General features: G+C 43.5%; 1 protein-coding gene across 3 annotated transcripts in view; it reads left to right on the forward strand.

The window, feature by feature from the left end:
• The window catches only part of FBN1 (fibrillin 1), a 206,176-nt gene that overhangs the window by 130,883 nt on the left and 55,790 nt on the right, over window positions 1–19,503 (forward strand). For all 3 annotated transcript variants that reach the window (XM_081888327.1, XM_081888325.1, XM_081888326.1), the window contains 5 exons: window positions 1,683–1,808; window positions 4,432–4,557; window positions 5,291–5,413; window positions 8,516–8,641; window positions 11,104–11,229. In XM_081888327.1, coding sequence (XP_081744453.1) covers window positions 1,683–1,808; window positions 4,432–4,557; window positions 5,291–5,413; window positions 8,516–8,641; window positions 11,104–11,229 — 627 coding nt within the window. The remainder of the gene's footprint in view (window positions 1–1,682; window positions 1,809–4,431; window positions 4,558–5,290; window positions 5,414–8,515; window positions 8,642–11,103; window positions 11,230–19,503) is intronic.

A 19,503-nucleotide genomic window follows, 5' to 3' on the forward strand; every position in this document is an offset into this window, starting at 1 on the left:
TTCCAGTAACTGCTGGTTTGCATCTGGACTCCATTTTTTTTGGAACAGTTGTGAAAAAGCAGGGTGTGGGGAAGAAGTGTCACTTTAGGCATCCAAAGTCTTTGTTTCCTAAATTTAATGAGGGAATTCAGGCTGGTTTGGATTTGCAAAATAGCCAGCTCAGTTGGATCTTGGGAGTTTTTCTTGAACCACCAAAGTTCAAAAGTTTGGTTGGGGAATAGAGTGTGGTTAAAAAGACGCTAGTTCTTATTTTGAATCCACTCCAAAGATTGTTATCCCAGCACAATATGGATTCGTAGGGTTTTGTGCTCGGGACTTTTCATTTTAAAATAATGAAAAGCAAGCATTGTTATTTTGCTTGGATCAAAGGCTGGTCCATAAGTGGGAGCTTTGGTTTCACTCCCAATATGAAACTGATGGCTTTTAATAATGCCAACTCACAAAGTCTAGGGTTTCTTTTAGCTCATCCTCAATATTTCAGCATTATCTCTCCCTTCCCCCCACATTGTGATTAGCTCTGATTAGTAACAGATTTTATAATACTACATGATATCACCTTGAGCTATGATAGTTTCTGAAGGTATTATAGGTGTAAAATGTATGTCTGGCAACAGAGTTCACTATCACTCCAGGCTTTAAATAAGACACAATGTCTTTGTTCTCTCTCATCAAAAAAATATTGCTCTCTTTACATTTTTGAAGTGTTTCCTACACTGAGTGACAGCATGCACATCCATTGATTTTCATATTCATTTTTTTTTTTTTTGGAAAACCTGGGAGGTAGATTACTCTGAGAGTTGTCACCCAATGGCTGACTCACGGTTGAAGATTTAACCTGTCTCTCCCACATAAAAGCCATCCAGAATGCCAGCCAAAGTCAAAGGAAAGATAGGTCCTGCTGTGATTATTACTCTTAAAACAAGTGCATACATTTCTGAAAATAATTTGAATCACCCCACTCTGTCACGCACGCCCACAGACACACAACTCCTCAGGCTTTTTGTGTGTTTTCACTACCCGTTGGGACATCTGCTCATTGTGGATTTTATACACAGAAATATTTTCTATACAGACGGTGTATAATGTGTGGTCATTTCCTTTTGCCTTGCCTTTGTATATAGATAGACAAGATTGATGGAGATATATTAGCTCTCTGTTCAGATTCCTATCACACACTCAAAATCCTAGATACTTGCCCAGATTCCTACTACAAACTCAACTATCTGGTCTTTCTCTACTGCTGTGGTTCAGATCAGAGCTGACTGCAGCATGTTGGCCAAGTCAACAGATTGGGCTGGGCAAGACATCTCCTTTGAGCGAAGAGAGAAATGTTCAGCAGAAAGCAGAGAAGCAGACAAGAGGGAAATGAAGAAACCACCCACTAGGCAGGGGAGGAATCCCAGTCATGAGTGATTTCTGTGGGAGTTGGGCTGAGGTATTTGGGAAGAGACAGTGTCTCATGTGGCATGGAGAGAGAAGGAAACAGCAGCTGGAAGATGGTTAGAACAGTTACTGGCAGGAGAGGAAGGGACATTTGGGGAGGTGATGCATGGGTTTTCAGGAGGAGTTCCAAAGGCCAAGCAAACTCCTGGCTTAGCGCCACTACTTCAGTCTCTCTGGTATGCTGAAAACTTTCGGCTCTAACATGCATTCTTTCCCCCATTTTTGTTCTGCTTTCTCAGACATCGACGAATGTGAGAGGAATCCTCTGTTGTGCAGAGGCGGTGTTTGCATAAACACCGAAGGAAGCTTCAAATGTGATTGTCCTCCAGGTCATCAGTTGGCTCAGAACATCTCTGCCTGCATAGGTAAGGCAGGGGATTAGCCCTGGCATGAAAGTTCACTGCAGTTCCCAGATTTATTTATTTTTACATTTTCACACCTTTGTTCCTGCTCTGTGGGAGTGGCATTATCCAGCTGGCTTTAGATCTGCACAGTGTCTGATCTGATATCATTGTTCCCATTATTACACATACAGAGGAAAGGCTCCTCAAATTTAGGCCCCTTTCTCCATCCCATTCCTGGAAATGGTACAGGGATGAGTTCAGAATGGAGCTAGATTTAAGAAAAGAGTGATACGGATTCTCTATGGGCATTGCTGTTCAAGCAGCCCACTTGTGTTTATTAAAATTATTATTGTTGTTGTTGTAGTAGTTATTAATAATAATACTTAACATTTGTATGGTGGTTTCAAGTGTTCAAATGTTTCCACTTGTATTACTTGATCGTAATCCATTCAGCAACTTGTAAAGTAAATCAGTTTTATTATCCCCCATATGGCAGAAATTCCTGTGCAAAATACTGATGCAGTTCAGCATCGGTGTCCGGTTCTTATCGATTGAATGTGATTTACTGTGTTAGGCTGCATACTCAGGGCCAATGAGAAAGCACAACAGTGCTGCTTGGTGTGGCCTACTGCTCCCCACAAGCCTGTCCATAAGATGGCATTACATAATTATAACAGCTGTCTTTCGAAAGCCATTTTTGCACCTCTTTTGGGGGTATGCCCAGGACAGATATCCCTACCATCTCACTGTAGTTACGTTACTGGTGGAACAGGATTGTAGTCAGAGTGCCTTGGCAAGGGTGACACAAACTACAGCCTGAAACTGCTTGCCTGTCTGCTTCTTTCCAAAGCTCAGCGTGGTACATGCCAGGCTTAGGATTGTATCCAGTGCTAGTCCTGCTCAGAGCAGACCCATTGAAATTAATGGACCTTAGTAATGCCCATTAATTCCAATGAGTCTAGTGGGGTCAGCATTCCATACAACCCCTAGAGTTAGCAGATCAATCAAATACTTTCTGTCACAAGCCAGCTACAGAACAGTTTGAGCATTACAACTCATCACCATGAGTGACCCAAAGACCTAGGGCTGTGTGGACTGTTCCCTGGTCCAGAGTCACTCCTGTATCTGTTAGTTACGTTTTCCTGGTTTGAATGATCATCTCATTGGGAGCAAGATCTTTGCCCATTGGTGCTTTGTTTCTGAAACCTGTTGCAAGCAAGAGCTAAACTACATGCTCAGCAGAATTAATGTGCTGCAGCTTTTTCCTCTTGCAGCTCAGACTGCAAATATAGGATCAAAATACTACTGTTACTACTACTACTACTACTACTAATAATAATAATAAAAGGGATCACTGCTCAATGGGAGAGCATCTGCTTTGCATGCATAAGGTTCAATGTTCACTGCCCATCACCTCCAGGTGTGGTTGAGAATGTCCCTTGCCTGAAACCATGTACAGTTGCTGCCAGTCAGTTTAGACAGTACTGAGCTAGATGGACCAAAGTTCTGACTTGGTATAAGGCTCCAGTATGTTTGAATCCTTCCCCTATTATTATTTTTAAAAAACAAAACAAAACACTGCTCTCATATTAAAGAAACCTAAGTGTTTGGGCAACGTCTGGGTCCGAACCCAATCCCTGACAAGCTAGCTTTCTGTGAGTGTAGAAACTCGGGCAACCCACCCACGCAACTCTGGGCCTCACTGCTGTTAAAACTGAAATCTTTCATCTCTTGCTTTAAGCCCCTGTCTCTAAATGAAAGTTTAGGTTTATTTCTCCCTCCCTCCACCCCCCGTTACAAAATTAAGCTTTGGTTGTGATGTTTCAGATGGCAAAGCTTATGTTAACCACTAGTGGAACTAGTTAATGAGGAAGTAAAACCTGGTTTCAGTTGAGCTGGAGGATCCCTCCCCACTTGATTACAGATTCCGTGGTTCCCCCAGTTTCAGAGTTGTTTAAAACTCATCTATATTAATTTCCATAGTGCATGTTTAACTTCCGCCCATGTGCGGTGGATCCTTCCACTTAACCGGAAATGCACTAAGCTGAAATTCAGGTGAAATGCAGTTCTTCTGTTCTTCTTTCCTTTTCGCCTTTCTGAGAGTAGATCTCAGGCTGGAGTTTGGCTTAAAATCCCTGGCGGCTTCTTCTATTCTTGGCAGGAATATAGCTTTGTGCAGCCAAAACGCAGCTGCTGGTGCTTGGGCAAATTTCATAACCTAGGGCACAGTGCACAGCCCTTTCTCCTTCAACTCCATATTCTGTTTTCACTATTGTTACCAGGTCTTCATATCTGTCCTCAGTGCTACCATCAACATAGAGAGCCAGTGTGGTGTAGTGGTTTTGAGTGTTGGACGAGAACCTGGGAGACCAGGGTTCAAATCCACACTCGTCCATGAAGCTCGCTGGGTGACCTTGGGCCAGTCACCGCCTCTCAGCCTACATCACAGGGCTGCTCTGGGGATTAAATGAGAAGGGGCAGCCCCATATATGCCAGCATGAGCTTCTTGGAAGAAGAAAGTGGAATACAAATGGAATAAATTATATGAACTATTCGGCTGGGGTGGTGGTGAGGGGCAGGTAGAAGACAAAGATCGTTCATAGGAACTTAAAAAGTCTGCCTTTCTTTTTTCCTTTTCAAATAGACATTAATGAATGCGACCTGAGTGTAAATCTGTGCAGAAATGGGCATTGTGTCAACCTCATTGGAAAATACCAGTGTGCCTGCAACCCTGGATATCAGTCCACGCCTGACAAATTGTTCTGTGTTGGTAAGAGCTTTGTTTTCCTCATGGGTCAGTAGTAGGTAGCGCGCGCGCGCACACACACACACTATAACTTACAAGAAGGAATCAATTTGTGAACACTAGCAAACAAAACATAGAGTTAAGAATAGTGAAATATATATATATATTAAAAAATTGTCCCGTAGCACCTTAGAGACCAACTAAGTTTGTTCTTGGTATAAGCTTTCGTGTGCAGAAACTATATTACTGAGCAGCTTCAGAATGAGGTAGATAGAACTGGAGGGTGGGCCGCTTCAACCAATCGTCTTTTTGAATCTTCCTTGAAAAAGAAAACTTGCCCTACCCCAAGATTCGTGTGAGTTAGCCCATCATATCTTCAGATGTAAAATGAGCTGCACAACACCGCCGCCCCCCCTTTTCTAGGTTGTAAGCCCCTTGGGGGCAGAAAATCTACAGCGGTGCAACCTACATCAACATACAATTCAAAGTGTGGAATCAGTTTCCCCCCTTTTATAATTTAAGCCTGACAGTTGGACATTCCACTATTTGATTTTCCTGTCTGAACATATTCCCCACCCCACCCCCGCAACATATTGGAATGAAAACTTTGGAGTGTCCTAAGATAATACTAATCAGTTTAGTGTCAGTTTAAAAGCACACTGAGAACTTTCAAACTTCCACAACCTCACAGGCAGTATTTTTTTTTAAAGGAATAAAAAATATTTTGTGCTTTACATTGTCATTTCTTTCTTTCTAGATATTAACGAATGCGACATTATGAACGGTGGCTGCGACACGTTCTGTACAAATTCGGAAGGCAGCTATGAGTGTAGCTGCAGACCAGGATATGCACTAATGCCAGACCACAGAACTTGCACTGGTAAAGTCAATTTGTGAACATTTATACTGACAGCCACTGCCAAGCTGCTTCTGGTTCTTTGGCCGTATCTGTTGCCTTATTCTCACTTTATGTATTCGTCATTGCCATTTTTGCAACCCAATCCTTTGCATGTTTACTTAGAAGTTCCATCGAGATCAGTGGTATTTCCACACATTTATGCAATGGATTGCTGCCCTAACTATCAGATTTGGGAGCCGCATGTAGCAGGATTAATAGCCTTATTCGTCTCTGTAACTGTTTTAATGGGGTGTTTAAATAACTGTTAATGTTGCAGACCTTGTTAAAATGCTGATTATTTCAGATCATTGCATTATTCTTATCTTGCCCTTCACCAGCAGGTCGTAGGGTATGTTGCAACAATTAAAAATTGAGAATTTAAAACAGTTAAAGCATAGTACAGACACAAGAATAGGGTGAGTCCTGATAACACCTGTCTCAGGTGTCCAAAGCCTGGCCAAAGAGGTGCATCTTCAGTATTTACTGAAAGCTATATAATGAAGATGCCAGACTTCTGTGGGAAGGGAATTCCACAACTATGGGGCTGCCACAGAGAGTGCCCTTTCCTGGGCCACTCCCACCAACTGAGGGAGGTGTACCAAGATGGCGCCCTCTGCTGATCTTAATTTTGTGTTCTTGTTATTCTGTGGGATGCCATGGATGGGCTACACCCCAAAAAAAGATGGCATACAAATAATTTTATAAGCAAATGAAAAATAAATAAATGGCTGCACCAGGCCACTTTGGAGGCTAGGGAAATGGAGTGTGAAATGTTACAACAATTTCAAATTAAAAAACTCTGCCTTTTGTTTCAACAAGGAACTTGTTGTTGTTGTTGTATTAGCCACACGGTGGGTTACCACAATTTAAAATTCAGAACTAAAACAGTTAAAATAAATTACAGTCACAGGAATTATGCAATAAGGGCACAGGCGTATTATTTTGAAGGCCAAAGATTCTGCAGGAAGGATGTGGGCTGGCCATAATCCTCCGCACACACAGCTTTCTTATTTTAAAAGGTTATCTGTATTCAGTATTGAAGTACAATTTTCCAACTTCTTGCAGTGGCCTCTTTACACAGATGTGACAGCATATTAGGAACAGGAAACCATGATGCACAAAGATATTCTACCAGAGTGCTTTAATTTTAAGGTGCCCGCTTCCTTCAGTGGGGAAATGCTTGTTTAAACACAAGCTCTTCTGGCACAAGCACTTATTGAAGATTGGGTTTCTGGCTGTCAAAGAGTCATGTTCTCTGTGCATTATGTTTCTGTCCCTTAATAAAAGAAATGCAGTATGGTAGAGGCAAGGCAGAGGGAAAAGCAGAAAAGGGAACATGCCGTCTTTGGAACAGTGGCTAGACGCAGACCAAGAAAACCTGATATGCTTCCTTGCATACCTCACTGAGTAGCTATGAGAAGAAAAAGAGAAAGACCATATACAGTGCCCAACACCTCTTGAAGGACTATAAATGCCTCTAATTGAAAGCTAGCTGCGTTATAAATGCCTCTAATAAATGATGGCATTTATAATACAGCTAGCTTTTAATTATTTTTTGATCCGGGGAAGAAGCTTCAACAATCTTTGTAACCCTGTTGAGAAAGCCATTGATTAAGGTTTTGTGGAATAGATCCTGTTTCCTCAGAGGTATCCTAGTTTGACACAGGGACACGGGTGGCACTGTGGGTTAAACCACAAAGCCTAGGACTTGCCAATCAGAAGGTGGGCGGTTCGAATCCCCGTGATGGGGTGAGCTCCCGTTGCTCGGTCCCTGCTCCTGCCAACCTAGCAGTTCGAAAGCACGTCAAAGTGCAAGTAGATAAATAGGTACCGCTGCGGCGGGAAGGTAAATGGCATTTCCGTGCACTGCTCTGGTTTGCCAGAAGCGGCTTAGTCATGCTGGCCACATGACCCGGAAGCTGTACGCCGGCTCCCTCGGCCAATAAAGCGAGATGAGCGCCGCAACTCCAGAGTCGGCTACTACTGGACCTAATGGTCAAGGGTCCCTTTACCTTTACCTTTATCCTAGTTTGGCAGTTATGTATACATCTGTACAGAGATGAAGGGTGCCCCCCCCAGCAGTCAGCAGTGTCTGAAGGCCGTGAAGTGCAAGGGGGAAGTAATAGGTGGGGCAGATTTTCCATGTACAGGCTTGAAATAAATTAATTATATGTGGCTTACAAATAAGTTTTTTTTCATGCCAGTTCAGCTAAGGATGTAGTTCCAAACAGCTGATGAGTGTGATAGCGTCATGTGATTAATAAGAAATGCAGTAGCCAGCAAGAGATGTCTTCCAGGTTGCATCTCCTTACAAAAACAACGGTTAGAACAGTATCTGTTTGTTTTGTGTTGGCTGCGCAGAAAATGAATAATGGTCCGAAAACTCTTGGACCCAGTAGTTAAAATGAGTTAAGTTTTCTGCAGCTGCATCATTCCTAACATACACAATGGACTCATCTCCTTGTGAGTTACACCCTTTCTCTCCGAAGAGAGGGGGTTCTCAGCTCAGCTCTTTGTTTTGCAAACATTTCCTTTGAGTAACCAAGCAAAGTTTTGGATCTTAAGCTAGTATGTGGTGTTATTGTCAAGGAAAAAATCATGAGAACTTATAAAAGTTTGCAATTATAAAACACGGAGAGTTCCCCCCCTAAAAAAATAAGTTATACTCAGAGTAGACCCATTAAAATCACACAATTTTATTTTTAGTGGATCTGCTCTGAGTATGGCTGACATTGGATATCACCCAATAAGTTTAAACAGCTTGGTAGCTGCAAGAAAAGAGGAATTTCCAGCATCTTAGATCAGTTTCCTGGCCACTGAGAGTAAACAGGGGAATGGATAAGTGTTGAATTTTAAATGCTAAATATTGCAAAGCTTTTTCCAACAGAGAGAGCAGATGCAAAATATTATATTATAATAAAAGATTATTCTGCAAAAGAAATCTATATGTGGACTTCCTTAGCTTTAATAGATGTAATGTGGCAATTCTGTACTTTCGCTTCTAGAAATAAGTATCACTTAACTAAGACAGAAAGAATAGATTTGGATGTCAACTGGTTAAGAATTTGTCACTTTTTCTTACAGATATTGATGAGTGTGAAGACAATCATAACATCTGTGATGGGGGCCAGTGCACTAACATACCTGGAGAATACAGGTGTCTTTGCTATGATGGATTCATGACATCCGATGACATGAAGTCTTGTTTAGGCAAGTAAAAAAAATCCTGTTTGTAACCTGCCTGTGATGAAAATAAAGGAGATGGTGATTTGTTTGAAATTTGCAAGGAAGCAGTAACTCTTCATCATTGTTACTAATGTGGATGATAGATGGCAATTCTTTGCCACTACTTGTCAAGATCGCTTAATATCATTTGTTTCATTTTCACAACATTTGGAAGATGTTGGCTGCAGATGAAACTTTATTAAAGTGCCATCGAAAGACTCCTGTTTTTCAAAGATGGTGAACACAGAAATGTTTCTGTTTGGTTTTTTAAAAAACAAACAAACAAACAAACAAAAATCCTCCAATTTTTTAAGTTTAAAATTGGGGGTCATTTTATACATGGGGGCATCTCATAAACAGAAAAATATGGTATTCTGTTTTCTCTAAGATTATCTGGTGAATAGGGCACACAAACCCCATTCTGACATTCTGAGCAGGCCTTAACTAAACATTTGAGGAGCAAAGAGTAATTTCATGAGTGCGCTGCCTCTCCCCCCATGCACATCTGCATTGCTCAGGCCCTCTGCATCTTCTAGGGTGACTGTTTGCAGCAGGGGAGTCTGTTAGAATTCCTGTTCCATGATTGCAGTCATGGGATTTTTGTCTATCACATGACGGTGTGTATTTTGACTCCACAAAGTGGGAAGTGACAGAGACAGGATGTTTGTGTTACTGTTTTCCGTGAAGTGGAACTATTGTCCTTTGTTCTTTTTCTCTTTGCTGTCTGATGCTAGAGAGAGAGGGAGCCATGTTGCAGTGCTCCATGTGTGTTTGTATGTAACTAAAGTAGATTAGCCAAAATGCTGAGTTGCTGAGGTCTGTCACGCAAGCTGCGAAGACTCTGCGGATCCCTAAGTGTGCCAGTGTCTATTGGCATTGGTCGCTGTGATATTCGGGCAGAAGAAAGCTTTTGAAGCTCCCGAACGATTGACCAGGAGGGAGGGAACATGCCAGTCGGGCATGTGTCTCTATCAGGGTCCTACTCGAGTGTAGGACGAGCTCCTGACAGAGTCTCCTATCCCTTGTGGATTCTTCCATTTGTGTGGAACTTTGATTTTACAGAGTTCCAAAATGTGTGAGAGCTTCTCTGGGTATAGGAGGCAGCCCTGCTGTACACAGTTGTCTTGGAGCTGGCAGAAGCTGATGATGGCTGGGATGAGGGGCAGAGCTAGCACACACTTGCTATAAGTTTCATGCATGTTATCCCTATCAAGATTGAAAATCCTTTCTGTGACCTTCTGGAGCATTTTGATAAAGTGTCTAATGTAAAACAGCCATGGAAGCCTCAGTTGAAGTGCAGATCTTCAGAAGTGAAGCCTTTATAAACAGGGTTGGGATTCCAGTGGAATGATTCCAGGCCTTTTAGGATTGAATTTACCCTAAGGAGGGGGAAATGTTCCACACAAGAAGATAGTGAAGAACATTGAGACCTTGGTAGGTGACTGCACTTTTTAATACCAGTGGTGGAGGAACATTCAGAATATAATAAGAAAACATAGGCCAGATATATTCACTCTTAGAGATTCTGGGCTCATGAAAATGGAAATAACAAACTAGGAGCCAATGGGGGGGGGGGGGGAGAAGTAGAAGGGAATGCTCATATTCAAATGAATAGGAACAGCCATCAGAGGGTTGAGGTAGATAAATCTCTCTGAAGGTTTCCAGGGCTTGTTTCTGTTCCCATCACAACTCTAAGGAGGAAAACTTCCAGGTTACTTATTTTGAGTTTACCTACAAGAAGCGGGTGACGCTGTGGGTTAAACCACAGAGCCTAGGACTTGCTGATCAGAAGGTCGGCAGTTCGAATTCCCATGACGGGGTAAGCTCCCATTGCTCGGTCCCTGCTCCTGCCCACCTAGCAGTTCAAAAGCACGTCAAAGTGCAAGTAGATAAATAGGTACCACTCCGGCGGGAAGGTAAACGGTGTTTCCGTGTGCTGCTCTGGTTCGCCAGAAGTGGCTTAATCATGCTGGCCACATGACCCGGAAGCTGTACGCCGGCTCTCTCGGCCAATAAAGCGAGATGAGCGCCGCAACCCCAAAGTCGGCCACGACTGGACCTAATGGTCAGGGGTCCCCTTTACCCTTTACAAGAAGCTAGAAACAAGACTATCCTCAGCTTCCTAAATGGCTTAAGACTTTGGGTTGTTTTCAACTCACTTTTACTCAGGGTAGACCCATTGACGTTAATGGGCCTAAGTCAGTCATGGCCATTCATTTCAATGGCTCACCGCGATGTGTGGAAGTCAGTCGAATACTCTCCTTTGGCTCCAATCTTTTCACAGCGCTGCATGGATCTGTTTCCAAAACCATACCATTTCCCTGCCAAAAATCTCATAGCTACTTCCTCCCTTTTTGTAATAGTTTATAACAATACTTGTATCTAGAGTGAAATGTGAGTAGCAGTTTCTTAAGATTTTTACAACTATAACCCCTTCCCCCCTACAGATGTTAATGAATGTGAGCTGAACCCGAACATCTGTCTGAGCGGAAGCTGTGAGAATACAAGAGGCTCCTTTATCTGTCACTGTGATATGGGTTATTCTGGCAAGAAAGGAACAACAGGTTGCACAGGTATGTCTTATGCTTATATGTAAATAGTTTTTCCCCCATTTACAACAATATACAAATATTTGTCAACAGAATAGTTGCCCATTTGTTTGGTAAAGCAGAATGCCCTTCCTCTTTCAGGGGCACAAATTTAAGATTAGTTGACGTGAGAGAGAAATAATGAGAGGTCTTCTGGGCTTTGCTGGCATGCGCGTAGCTGGTCAGTTACTCAACAAACTGGCCGCTTTCATAATACATCAGTGGTTAATTTTATAGCTGTGGAGTGATTTGAAAGTTGCTGGTTGTTTTTTGCCATCTGGCACAAGGAGAGTGCTTTGCTTCTCTCATCTTCAAAATAATTGCTAAGAATAAATTTAAAAAACTCAGTTGGTATATCATTGCTTGCTCTAGGGTGGGCTGCACATTTTCTTTTTGTTATTTTTCTGGTTAATTATTTTTGAAGGAAGGAGAAGGATGGACCTATATGATTTTTTTAAAAACCCACATTCTAGGTTGGGGATAGCAGTAGGCCCTCGTTCTAAAGGCTACTGATTTAAAACGCTTGTGGTCCAGCAAAGGAAGTATGGGTTTTCCATGATCCTTCATCCAGTTACATTTAATTCCTATCGAAATTGTTGAGGTTTGCCTGTGCTCAATGGCATCTCAGATTGCGGATTTTGAGGGTGAGCTCTCAAGTCGCAGATCTGTAAAAGCAGGAAACACTCCTGTATCTGTCCACGTGCTCTGTGTGAGTGGGTAGCACACAGGTACGACTCAATTCCTCTGTAGTTGACCAAAGGTGTTCATAGATAAACAGGACCACCATGTTCATACCAGAACTCCTGGGTGCCTTTGGCTTGGAGCCAGTGGGTGATTTTGCAGTGAATAGATTAAGCACCATAAGAAATCCATAAAACCCTGAGCCTATTTTGAAATCCTGGATTTCATATATTAGCCTGCTGTTCATGTAACGTTAAACCGTAGTTAAAATTTAACTATGGATATATTTGAACAAGCAGTCTGTTAGTGCACGCTGCTCAAAAGTCCCTGCTTCACTTCTCCCATACTCCTGACTTTTTAACTGGGATTTAATGTTACATGTGAAGTGGGCCATTGAGTCAGGGCTGTGTTTTGCCTAACTAGGTCACTATACATACAGATTTAGGAATGTCTCCTGTGTCTGGAAGATGTAACATGAGAACTGACCTTTACTCCAGCAAAATCTTTTATACTAAGTTTTATTCCACCTAAGTTATTGGCAAAGTTCCATGTTGTGAGCAAGACTGGACCAACTAACACAGCATGTAATTCACTGCATCGTGACAAGACCACCAAGGACCACGTCAACAAGACCATATTGGATTTGGAAAGTCTACACTTTGTGTGCAAACAGCAGACTCTCTTTTCCAAATGTTTTGGCGAATAGTATGTGTTTAAATAGCTTTCTTTCCCTCTCCTTGTGCTTTCAAAGTGACAGCGATACAGATTCTTGATTTTAAGTGAATTATATCAAGATATGTCAGCAAAACCAAAACATACATGATTTTCATTTCGTTCACCAGCCAAAAGCATTGAAGTTCAAACTTACAAGCTCAGAGGCCAGTTGCATTAATAACACAGGATGTTGGTATTTGAGCAGTGGGGTTCCAAATCATAGCTGTTGCCTAAAATATAAACACAAGCATATGGTTAATTTAATTTTTTTAATGCAGGTTTAGAACAAACACTACTCTTGCAGTCTCAGAGTGGGACAAATACATCAGCCAATAAGTCGCTTCTGCTAGGAAACTGAAATTAATGTTGTAAAACAGACATCAAAAATATTTGAAAATGATTCTAGGTGAGAGCAGTGTGGGAACATCATGTATCCCTGTTCATTAGTAGCAGCTGTCTTCTGCCATGAATACGCATACATGAATGTGGATCTAAGCAATAATTGCTTTTCCCCTCTTGGACCAACCTTCCAGCATTCTGTGGATCAGGCACCCCCAACCTGCAGCCCTCCAGATGTTTTGGCCTACAACTCCCATGATCCCTAGCTAACAGGACCAGTGGTGAGGGATGATGGGAATTGTAGTCCAAAACATCTGGAGGGCCAAAGGTTGGGGATGCCTGCTGTCAGGGGCTCAGGAGCAGAAGCACAGGAAAGGGAGGAAATGGAGAGCGAGGGGGAGGAATCCGAAGGAAACGTAAGCGATGACAGTGGTCCGAGGTCTCTGAGTCTTTCCAGCGAATCGGAAGACTCACAGAAAGGGGCTCCCATGGTCAGAGCAAGGGGGACACCCCAGGGAGAAGGGGCCAGAGGAGACTCAGAGAGCAGCAGTTGGAAATCAGGACCAGCTTCCCCACCAGAGCGCAGTGGGGGGGAGGAGTCCCAGGTATCGGGATCAGGCTGCTCACCGCCAGCGGGAGGAGATGAGTCAGGATTGGCCACGCCTCCATCGGAGAGCGCGGAAACGGTCAAGAGGAAGGTTGGAAGCTGGGCGCGCGCGCCAAGTTCAAATGTACAGGCGAGCGGCACAGTGGGTAGCCCGGATAGGGAGCCAGGTCCTAAAGCCCGCCGAAAGGAGGGACAGGAGTCAGGGGGGTCAGCGTCAGAGGAGTCCAGGAAGGAGGAGACCCCGGGGGGCAGAAGGACCCAGAGGAGAAAGGAGCGACGGAAGAGGTGGAGTAAGGCGAGAGTCTTAAACTGGTGTACAGGGGGTGGAGACTCAGACGGAGCTTCGCCGATCTAGCTTCTAGACGTAGAGTTGCACGCTGCAGCTTGTAAATGGAAACTGAACTTCAATAAAGACTTTTGTACATTACTACTGGCTAGCGTTGGTCCTCTGTGAGCTGGGACCTGGAGGCAACTCTGACACCTGCTGTAGATAGATATACAGATTTTTAAAAGTCCTTTGGGGTTGGTACCACTTCTTAGTATAGATGTGGGAATCCCACATTCAAATCTACCCCACCCTCCGGAGAAAGCTTCGTACACAAAAGCCCACTTCATGGGTAAGCACAGTTTGCAGTGAACGCTGAGATCACACTTTGCTCCTAGTCTCGCCAGCAGGAGCAAAAAGCGATGAACTCCAGCTTAGGAGCCATCTGCACTCTGCATTGGAAGCAGTACCATCCCACTTCAAACAGTCATGAGAATTACCAGGAGACCCCTATTGTGCCTTCACAGAGCTGCAGTTCCCACTCTGAGGATTGTAGGTCTCCTAACTTGACTTCCATCCCCTTCTTTCTGCGGTTGCTTAAATTTTGTTTTTATTATCTTCTGCATAGCCAAACTAACTGAATTTGTTCATTTAGTCATCTTCAAATCTACATGTACTCTTATAAAACTGCAGGTTGTTACAATACTCCTGCCAATGTTTTTATATAATTTATCTGTAAATATTCAATAAACTGTTTGCATTCTTTTATTAAGAAAAAGTTATCTTGATTTCTTATTCTTCCGGTAAGTTTCGCCCAGCACTGTATTCATTGCTGGTCCTTCCTTAGGTTCCTAGAATCTGCTGCCATTTTTCTGAGCCCTCCTTGTATCAACAGACACTCTCTTCTTCCTGTATCTTGCTGCTCATAAGCAGCAGAAGCGAGTGCACCATGGCAGTTTTATAAGAGTACACGTATACTCTTTGAAGATGAATAAATGAACAAATTCAGTTAGTTTGGATGTGCAGAAGATAATGGAAATGTCAAAATGAATGTAAAGTTAGTGAAATGTATAAACTTGAAAGTATAAATAAATAAATAAATAATAAATAAATAAATAAAAAGCAATGAATACAGTGCATGTGTAGCCAGCTGCAATGCAAGGAGGAGCTTGCAGCAGTAGTGTAACGAGATTCAAAGGGGTAGGACGAAGGGGGTGGTCTCAGTTGTGAGGATGTGTCCCCCGAACATATGTGTATTGTGTTTATCCTACGTTTAGCACTCTGGCAGCCAGTGTGAAGTATGTGTTCCTTTTACTGCTCACTCGAATGTGAACACAGTACTTGCAGCTGCCCTTGGAAGATGAACAGGGGTCCTCCTTTTGTCCCAACTGTCCAAATTCCTTTGTTAAAAATGTCTGCAGCCTATTTTATTGCTCAGACCTGGAGCCAAGTGCTTTGTTTCCTATTCCCAGACAGGAGACCTCCCCCCCTCACCCCAGTGACACAGCATTTGGTGACAGCATTAAAAATGTGTGCATTTGGGCTGAACAGCTTGACGATGGAGGATGCATTCTCTTCTTTCTGTTGACATGCCAAAGACACCAACACATATTTTTTTTTTGAGAATTGCAAAAATGTGAATACAACTTTCAAGAGTAGTCTCTTTGTTCATGAGAACAGCCACATAATGTCCTCTGAGTTCTATTACAGTTGCATCTACATATTTCATCTCTTTAGTCATGACTGATTGTTTCCATTTTAACAAGTAAACATGTTTTCCCCCTTCACCCCCAATCATTTAACTTTGTTTGCAATCCACCCACTGACATGCAGTCCCATTCTATACAGATGTTAATCTGTTTTCACTTCAGTTCTTAGTAAGAATGTGGGCAGAGTTCATAGAAATATTTGGTTATATGCAAAGATATATATTACCTGTGACAGAAATCTGGGTGGGATTCATGCCATCATTTTTAATTATCAGAAAATGAAAGTGAGTTGAGTCAGCTGAGCTACGTCTTGCTTGATATACGTCCAGCTATATCTTGCTTGAATGAGGAATACAGCACAGAAAGTGTTTGGAAGCAGGGAGTCAGAAACTACTTTATAAAACCCAGCCCTAATTCCAACTTCCTATACTTCATCAAAGCTTCACATTTCTTGTATTCAGTACATCTGACGCTCAATGTATTTATCAAATCCTCCACTAGCAAATGACAAAACAGTCCTTGCAATGCCTGTCACCAAGGAGCTTGGTCCATCTAAACTCTGCACATGCCCTGGAACTATCATATCTATTTTAGCTTTTCTCTGGGCAATAAGTGCAGTGCCACTGCAAAAGAAATCATAGGAAACAATATTAGTTTAAAGCATACCTTCCATCACAGTAGCTTTTGGGTGGACCATAACCTATGTAGCCTAATTAGTCATTAGAAGCTTTGCAATATATATTGCTAGCATGTTCCTCTATGTGGAACCTTTGGCCTGCAGACCAATCTTGGCCTACCAGGGGGGTCCAATTTGGCCCGTGAGGTCATTTCCTCCAAGCATGCCCATCAGCTGACAAAACTGACAAGGCAAACAGCACTTTTCAGAGGCAGTTTAATAGCAGTTCCTGTGATCCTGTTTCAGCTGAAACAGGACGAGCAGGAGCTGTCTTAAAGTACTTCTTAAACATTTATTGAAGCATCCCTCTCCCCTGTCATTTAAAGAAGGGGTGGATGCTTCAAACAGCCCTTTTGAGAAGCACTTTAATGTGCCCCCCACAATCCTGTTTCAGCTGAAATGGGGCCACTGAAGCTGCCTTGAAGCGCTTCTCAAAAGCCGTGTTTGAAGCCGCGCATGTGCTTCTGTGAGCAGGAGAAAAGCCATTACCCGCACCCTGTCAACTCTCTAGCACTTGAGAAATGCATTTGCTTGTTTTTAAAGTGCATATTTTAAAAAATAAACCTGGAGAGAGAGAGAAACTGCACATCATGCAACGTTTCATCCTAGGTCAAGTGGGAAACAAGAGTTGACGTGGGGACAAAATGCGCAACCTTACGAAGATGCATCTTCCCAGTAGCGGTGGGTGGAGCCATGTTGCCTACCTGGCTCCCCAACGATGCATGTTGCTGCATGATGGAGAGGGGCACAGTGGTGGAGCTTGACGTGGTGTAGGCATAGCAGTGGAGCCAGTCCATTGCTCTTGCCACTGTGCTCGCACTAAAGCCCTTGCTACTTCGCCCCTCCTCAGCAGTGACACATGGCATTGGGAGCCAGATGAACAACTCTGCCTGTACAGCCCCACCAGCCGCTACTTTGCCCAAGACCCAGGGCTGGGGAGAAATGGAGAGGAAAGTTGCTAACCACTTTCTCTCTTGTTGCATCTGCAGAAGGTTGGGAGCAGCTCTCAGCACATCCACATAGTGGCAGGAATATGACCTAGAAGTCACAGAGCGGGTGAGGACTTAGGATATGGGCCAGTGTAAGGTCCCTTTTGGGACGTGGGTGGCGCTGTGGGTTAAACCACAGAGCCTAGGGCTTGCCGATCAGAAGGTCGGCGTTACAAATCCCCGCGATGGGGTGAGCTCCTGTTGCTCGGTCCCTGCTCCTGCCCACCTAGCAGTTCGAAAGCACGTCAAAGTGCAAGTAGATAAATAGGTACCACTCCAGTGGGAAGGTAAACGGCGTTTCCATGCGCTGCTCTGGTTTGCCAGAAGCGGCTTAGTTATGCTGGCCACATGACCCGGAAGCTGTACGCTGGCTCCCTTGGCCAATAAAGCGAGATGAACGCCGCAACCCCAGAGTCGGCCACAACTGGACCTAATGGTCAGGGGTCCGTTTACCTTTATCTTTAAGGTCCCTTTCACTTTAAACAATGCATTAGTTTGCATTATGTACATTGCTTTAACTGATGTCATATGCACCTTGGCCTGTTTCCACTGTTTACGTTTTATTTATCTGCATGCCTTCCTTCAACACAAATATTCTCAGGGTGGCTCACAACAATATGACTCCTGTACAGAGGCCAAATTGATAGCTGCTGCTGGGCTGGTGGCAGAGCAATTTATGTTCTGTTTTAGTTCAGTGGGACAGTATAAGTTCAGTGTGAGAGCTGGGATGGGGTTGTTTTTCTGTGCTTGCTCTCAAACGCTGGAGTCTTGGGACCGGTTCACATGGCCTCTTGGTGTGCTGCGGCCCTTTATTACAGCCTTGTTTTTGCTTTTACTTTGTATAGACTTGGATAGAATACAATATTCAAAAAACATTGGCTTGTCCCATGCTCAACTGTTCGTTGAGAGCAGTGCAGGCTGCCACAGACTTTCCTAGATGGAAATTGACTGTATTTTGCGCTAGCAACAAATCATTCGAGGCAACATTGCTTCCTATGTGTGTGACGCAAACTGGCCTGGAAAATAAAGCAGAGCCCTCACATCACGTTAATCGATGTTCCTTACAAAGATAAGAAGACATGTGCTCTAGTAGGAAGAAGCAGTGGGGCGAGCTGAGGATGTAGGGTCATCCTTGGGCCGGAATGTTTGTTTTTATTGGCCTGCCACAGTTTTACGCTCAAAGGGAAACTTTGCAAGGAAACAAGATCTGGAGGGGGGGGATAGATAGAGAAAATGTTTATACAGTCTTGACACTGTGCTCTTCCTTTTAGTAAAGTCAATGAATATTTTGCTCTTCGTTTTTAGAGGCTGTGTTGGGTATCTTTAGTCATGCTGAGTAGCAGCCTGCTTCACAGTGGTCCTGCAGGAACCGTAAGAGGCTTGATAGGGCAACAGAGCCCGGTCTCTTTGTATTACTGGAAAGCTGGAAGATAATTTTATTTTGGTTTCATAATCAGGGGACCAAACCAACACAGTTTGAAAACCACTGTGTTAAGACTCCTCCTTTCCTCTGACTGAAACTTTTGTTGTTGTTGTTGTTTAGTTGTTTAGTCGTGTACGACTCTTCGTGACCTCATGGACCAGAGCACACCAGGCACCCCTGTCTTCCACTGCCTCCCGCAGCTTGGTCAAACTCATGTTTGTAGCTTCGAGAACACTGTCCAACCATCTCGTCCTCTGTCATTCCCTTCTCCTTGTGCCCTCAGTATTTCCCAAAATCAGGGTCTTTTCCAGGGAGTCTTCTGTTCTCATGAGGTGGCCAAAGTATTGGAGCCTCAGCTTCAGGATCTGTCCTTCCAGTGAGCAATCAGGGCTGATTTCCTTAAGAATGGAGAGGTTTGATCTTCTTGCAGTCCATGGGACTCTCAAGAGTCTCCTCCAGCACCGTAACTCATAGCTGGCTTTAAAATGAAGCTATAAAGAAGCCATGTAAGCAATCAAAATCAGATTCAATCACCTATGCATAATTAAACAATGTAATGCCAAGGTGGTGCTCTCTGCAGAATTTTTCCAGCTGTTGGAAATATGGTGGCGCTGTGCTCTAAAAGCAGTGAGCCTCTTGGGCTTGCCGACTGCAAGGTCGGCGGTTCGAATCCCCACAATGGGGTGAGCTCACGTTGCTCCTGCCAACCTAGCAGTTCGAAAGCACGCCAAAAAGTGCAAGTAGATAAATAGGTACTGCTCCGGTGGGAAGGTAAACAGCGTTTCCGTGCGCTGCTCTGGTTTCGCCAGAAGTGGCTTAGTCATGCTGGCCGCATGACCGGGAAAAACTGTCTGTG

Source organism: Podarcis melisellensis (genome assembly GCF_964234715.1).
Source record: "Podarcis melisellensis genome assembly, chromosome: 14".
Classification (NCBI taxonomy): domain Eukaryota; kingdom Metazoa; phylum Chordata; class Lepidosauria; order Squamata; family Lacertidae; genus Podarcis; species Podarcis melisellensis.